The following is a 6,479-nucleotide window of genomic DNA, read 5'->3' on the forward strand; positions in this document are numbered from 1 at the left end:
GTGTGCGTTTGGAAACATCGCTCAGGTTTCTAGTGAGGTGTCGTGACGCGGACTTAGTACCCTCGGGAGTGCGTATCAAGCCGCGTAAGGACATTCCACACTCGGATGGAATTCTACAAAATGCAAGTGTTCGTCTCTTAAGACAATTAATACGGAATTGTCGGTACAATGTGAATAGTGTGGTGAGTGAACTTTATGACCTACATACGGAGTGCAGTGCGGTATTATCAGTAAGTGACTTTGACCTTTGTGATCGAGTAACATACAACCAGGCATCTCGTATTTACGATTTGTGCATTGCCCGTCACGATGCAAAGTTTGACAGATTATATAACCGTCGCGGGAAGGTAAACGGTACAACCCGAACACCGGCCACGTCTCAGCGTGATACGGTAATTAATTTGTCACGTTCGCCGATTGATAATGCCACACACAGTGTACTGAGCAAGGGGTTAAATTTCGCAGTAACTCCGAACCGGATTCCGTATGAAAATGTCATAAGTGGTGTTGAGGAAGTAATAACGCGTAACAAGGTGCCGTCTAACGATGCGGATACACTTAGACAGGATGTTGCCGTTATTCTACGAAAATCCAAGCCGCCGAAATCGAACGTTACTATGGAAGAGCGTCAAGCACTATCGAAACTGCGGGCTAATCGTGATATCTTAGTGCTTAAGGCTGATAAAGGAAACGCCACCGTAGTAATGGACTCAGAAGACTATGACAGAAGAATACGGAATCTGTTGAGTGACACTTCGGTTTACAAACCAGTGTCGTATAACCCTACTGCCAGAGTGACGAAACGTATACGTTCACTGATCAAGGACCATGAAGACCTCTTCGCGGAGGATGTGTTTCAACGTCTCGCAAGACCCAAGTGCGTTCAGCCGCCTAAGTTATACGGTTTACCTAAAGTACATAAGGAGAGTGTACCGCTGCGCCCTATAGTGAGTCAAATCGATTCTCCCACCTATGATTTGGCGAAACACATCGCGTCAGTGCTGCAACCGTTAACAGGTAAGACTGCATCCTTCGTGAAGGACTCTCGTCACTTTGTCGATATCATCAAGACCATGAGAGTGGAACCGGATGAGGTTATGGTGAGTTTTGATGTGGAGTCACTGTTCACCAACGTTCCCATACAGGACTGTCTTGATGTCGTCGAGATGAAGTTGAGGGAAAACGGTCTGTCTAGTGAGTACGTCGTTTTACTGAAGAACTGTTTAGAAGGTAACTACTTTCTCTATCGTGGACAATACTACCTCCAGATCGACGGAGTGGCCATGGGTAGCCCAGTGGCACCGGTTATGGCCAACATCTGGATGGAACATTTTGAGCAATCCATAGATATGCAGGCATCAAATGTGAAGCTATGGAAAAGATACGTCGACGATGTGTATTGTATCATGAGAGGAGATAAACAGGACGTAGAACGGCTGTTGAACACCCTGAACTCCATTCATCCTAACATCAACTTCACATATGAAATGGAGACAGACAGATCGTTGGCCTTTCTCGATGTCGAAGTAAAGGTGAGAAAAGATGGTACCTTGGGCCACACTGTTTACCGAAAACCGACACACACCGATAGGTATCTTCACGCGAATTCGCATCATCATCCGCGACACCTGCAATCCGTGGTGGCTTCGCTGACAACTAGAGCATACGACCTTTGTGACCCTGAACACCTAGACGGTGAACTCTCACACGTTCAGGAGGTACTTAAGCGAAACGGATACAGGAGAACCGAACGACGTCTGAAGAGGCAAGAATGTCAGACTGGTGTTAGCAGAGTACCAGCTTTTATGCCCTACATAAAAGGAGTAACGGATAAAGTTGGAACAGTACTGAAGAAATACTCCATAAAGACTGTATATAGTCCGTTCTCCAAAGTAGCTAACCATTTGCGCACGCCAAAGGATGTAATTCCTCTTCAGACACCTGGCGTTTACAAGGTGGATTGTAGCTGCGGTAGTTCATACATCGGACAGACCAAAAGAACAATAGCTGAAAGGGTCAAGGAACATATCGCAGCTGTCAAGAACCGGCAAGTCAACAAATCCGCGATAGCTGAGCACTTGTTGGAAGCAGGAACCAATCACTGGATCGAGCTACATCAACCCCGGGTCCTCTCCACAGATCGTCACTATTACTCCAGGATAGTACGAGAAGCGGTTGAAATCAAAAAACATACTAATTTCAACCGTGAAGAGGGATACCGTTTATCATCTACGTGGAATCCTGTCATCAGCAAGTGCAGCCGTCGCCGGCATGACGTAACGCGCCAGTGTAAAGACGTCGTTAGTGTTGTGTGTCGAAGTACCGACAATTCCGAACAATGTACACTAAGTGAAAACCAAGTGAGGGTAGGCGTCGAAACTCGCGCCGCAAGAAGACGACGCTTAGCAGCCACATCAGTCAGCTCGTGACCACGGTCGTTGTAATGCGATCGAAACGTCGGGCAGCAAATAAGGTATCCTAACCTTTAAATTTTCAATCGCGTATAAGACCCGTTGCATTATAATATTATCAATTAAAAGATGTTTGCATCGTTTGATATAAGTTGACTTTGTCCGAATTACAGCGTCATGAAAGTTATTCAGACATATATTATCTTAAATACCTCTTTTTTGTTAGACTGTTATATGTCCTACTGTTGGATAATTGCTTCTCCGTTATTAGAAGAATATTATCCCAACTGTTTAACTGGATTTAAGAAAGAATTGAGTATTTTTATTATATTTAAAAACTAGCTGACCCGCGCAACTTCGTTTGCGTGTATCCCGCTACTTCGACAAATACAGTCAACGCACCAACACATATTGGATACTAATTTTCAATTCACAATAACTTCTCTTTCCCTTAACCGCGTTTAAAATATTAAAATGTTTTTTGGTTTCTGTGACTCTTCTTTGATCGCCCCCCCCCTATCAGTTTTTGGAAAAATGCCCCCGCCGCCGCGGCCGGCCCGTACCGTGCCGCAATACTAATATCGTGATATCTCCTAAACTATATGTCTAAATAACACACTGTAAACTGCAAAAATAATCTAAATTAAATGCTCGTGATGATGAACTTACTTATTTTGATAAGGATATATGTATTATTGGTTATATCACCAGTTAAACATCACCCAACGAATTAAATGTTTTTTTAATACAGAAAAGTAGTTTTTGTGACTTAAATAAAAAAGCTGGATATATGTCATCGCGGACTTTTTTGTAGAACTAATAAAGACCAATGTTTTTGCTATACATTGTTCTTACTTGTATCCAACGGTATAAGCGGCGCACGCACAAATGCAATCTTCAATTAGATTTTTTTTCTGACTTCTTGGACATAAATCGCTATAACTCAGCTAATATAGTTTCAATGTATTTCAATTATATATAAAAACCTGTCGGAGAAAATACTCTTTCTATTAGTGAAAACCGCATCAAAATCCGTTGCGTAGTTTTAAAGTTTTATGCATACGAAGGGACTACAGACAAAATGGGCGACTTTGTTTTATACTATGTAGTGATATTATAAAGACATACTGCATTGATCTATATTTCGCAATCGAATTAAAATGTGTTAAAACTTTAAAGCCTTACCAAATCTGGATATATTACTTATCTTATCTTAACTACAATACAACACCAAATTCATTATAATACACGAACCATTTCCACAGTCTACGCAGAGGTGTAAATGTGCGAATTAGGAGTGCGTGGCCTCACGCCGGCGTGATTAGCACGTGACAGCCGTGCGTAATGGCGCTACTGCGGTTACGTGGGCATTCTACCTAGCACTAGGCACTCGAGTAGGCTGATAATGAGGCAGTTTGAACGTGCTTTACATAGGGTTGAAGAAAAGTGGTAATAGCCTTATGTGTTCCTTTTAACAACTCTTTATTGGAAGTTTGGAAGGAAAAATGTCTTACAAGGTATCTCAAAGGGTCTGGCTGTAATTAGCACCGTTACTGCCAGACTGATAAATGAAGTAAAGAAATGTAAATAATAAATCTAAATAATAATTTCGATGAGCAATCGCTTCGAAATTATTGTATAAAAAGATTTTTTTTAAGAAGTAAATACGTAAAAACTAAAATAAAACGTGAAACTTTAGCGCAATTCTCTATCTATCTATTTAGTTATCAAGTATTTTCGTATGAAAAAATGGTTAGCGGACGCCTTACGAACTGTTACAGTACATTTTAAATGTCAAGCTGTGGATGTTCGATAGCCGGTAGACTATAGAGCACACCGCAAAGTAATTAAAGAAAAAAAAAATAATGCATGGTACAATATCAAAATTTCAGTTGACAGTATCTTACCTTCTGTTATCAAATTATCGCTAAATATTTCATTAGTTAGGTTCTGAAAATGAGCATGTGATAAATATGTAACGCTAAAACGTAGTCTAGACCAACAGTCCATTACATAGAGTGTCAATCTGTCCGTCCGTGTACAAATAGTGGTCACCATCGTCTGCCCACAAGCGATTTACATCAGACGGTCATTAGTGAGCATTGTTTATTTACACAATTATAGACTGTTTCATATTATAATAAATATAATGGTATATTTGATGGAGAAGGACATGAACAAGAAAACCATGATTTTTTTGGATAAAAATGTATTTTGATGCAAAAGCAAGTAAGAAAATGCGAGACCCTTCTTTTATTTAGTTTTAGAATTGCAATTGTCAAAAACAAAAGACAAAAAGCACGTTACTGAAACTTACTAAATATTTGGTATCTTTCGATTCAATTCTATGTGGCTTTTGTTGTAAACGTTGACAACAGGTTAGAACAAAACAAACTTTTTTACTGATTGCGTGGATCGTGGATTGGTGCCCAAACGCACAACCCCGTTAATCTCAGCTTGTAAAAATAATGACTTGCATTCTCATAAAGTACCATTCGAGTAACACATCACAATTCACCTCTCGGTTATCATTCTATGGCGCCTAACCCCGCACCGTAATTAACACAACGCCGAATAATTCAGTGTTGGACAAAACGGGAATTTTAATACGCAAATGAAATAATTCTACAGATTGATGGCGGGGATTCCTCCACTTTTTTTACTCTTTTTCCACGAGTATTTTCTACCGAATTGAATTTTTAATTGTGTTTTACGCTCTCGCGAATAGCAATTTGTCGGATTAACTGCGTTTTCGCCTTGTTTATCGGTTCCCTGAAGTTTTTTATTGCTTTACTTTTTGATGGATTGCGCGCTGTTAAGATATAATGCTCTGTGATTTTTGGACGTTCAAATTGTGATGCTATGTGTGCGATAGCTGTCAATGATACCAAAATTAAATCAAAGCTTACTGTATTTTGACAAGCTGTTTTGATTGTGGATTAAGATAAAAAGTTGGTAATCTTTTTTATTTAGAAATTATTTTATGCTACTATTTAAAACTCAAGATCAAAATGAAATTAAGTGTTTTATTCACTACTTACCCCAGCATTTTATTCTACTTTGTTTCTTTACAAAGCTTTGCTTAGCAACTAATAGTCTGCTTCACCTAAACAGCTCCCTAGACACACATTTTGTTCTAAAACATAGACTAAGAATTTCTTACAAGTACACTACATTACAATTTAGCATGAAACTTTCCCTCCGTCTGATGACCCCCTACTAATGTGTTCACGTCTGTAATTAAGGCAGAACAGACCAAAGTTGTCCAAACTCCGGACACATTCGAGCATTATTATAATATCCCTAACTTCGCTTGCCCAAAATGACATTACATGTACGAAATCTACGTACAGATTATTCAAACTCGAAGCTCGCGACCCACCACAGTATAAAATTGTGCTACAGTACTTTGGTTTGAAACTTCCAGTATGACAATTCGAATAAGGGTGACAATGGTTCAGCTGTGGAGAGGTTCACAGATGGAGTAACGTTCACCGAATGTTGTTTTAAAATGATATGCGTTTCATTTATAAACAGAGAGACGAGCGCGACCCGGCAAACAGCCTCCCTCAGGAACTAAACTTTCCGTCCACCTAGCGACAATATTTGAAAGTTATTTCAGCATTCACAACCCTCATAGGCGCCGTTAAAATTTTCCCTGCCACCTTATTCATAATACACACATCACCTTTCCCTCTCACTCTTGTAAAAAACGCACATAAGTGAGAGGGAGTGAGAATTATTTACAAACTGACATCTCGAAATTAACGGTGGTCGGCTCATGATAATTTACATATTTAGGTGAAATTAACCTCGGTACGTTAAATTGTATTATGAATATTAATAGGTGTGCGTATGCGAAGTAATGTATTATATTAAATGGGTAACCCCATCTTTATGGCTCAGATTTCAGTGGAAATTACGATGGCCTGTACCAATGATTAATCTTCAAAACTTTCCCGAAACGGGTAGAGTACGCTAGTTAATAATCATTCGTTTTGGTCCACAAATATTATGTCCTTTTTTATTTAAATATTACCAATTTACGGAGCAGTCCAAGACACATAA

General features: G+C 39.6%; 1 protein-coding gene across 1 annotated transcript; it reads left to right on the plus strand.

Annotated features, from left to right (window-relative positions):
- Window positions 1-617: 617 nt before the first annotated feature.
- LOC142976300 (uncharacterized) lies at window positions 618-6,008 on the plus strand. Its single transcript, XM_076119588.1, has 3 exons — window positions 618-1,504; window positions 5,765-5,837; window positions 5,949-6,008. The coding sequence occupies exons 1-3, from the start codon at window positions 618-620 to the stop codon at window positions 6,006-6,008; spliced, it is 1,020 nt and encodes a 339-aa protein (XP_075975703.1).
- The last annotated feature ends 471 nt before the right edge of the window (window positions 6,009-6,479 follow it).

This window comes from Anticarsia gemmatalis, chromosome 10 (assembly GCF_050436995.1).
Source record: "Anticarsia gemmatalis isolate Benzon Research Colony breed Stoneville strain chromosome 10, ilAntGemm2 primary, whole genome shotgun sequence".
Taxonomy (NCBI): Eukaryota; Metazoa; Arthropoda; class Insecta; order Lepidoptera; family Erebidae; genus Anticarsia; species Anticarsia gemmatalis.

Coding starts and splice junctions, on each gene's coding strand:
- LOC142976300 (XM_076119588.1), top strand. CDS start 618: ATGGAAGAGCGTCAAGCACTATCGAAACTGCGGGCTAATCGTGATATC. Junction 1,505..5,764: donor GAAATGGAGACAGACAGATC/GTTGGCCTTTCT, acceptor ATCTACGTACAG/ATTATTCAAACTCGAAGCTC. Junction 5,838..5,948: donor ACTTTGGTTTGAAACTTCCA/GTATGACAATTC, acceptor ATTTATAAACAG/AGAGACGAGCGCGACCCGGC.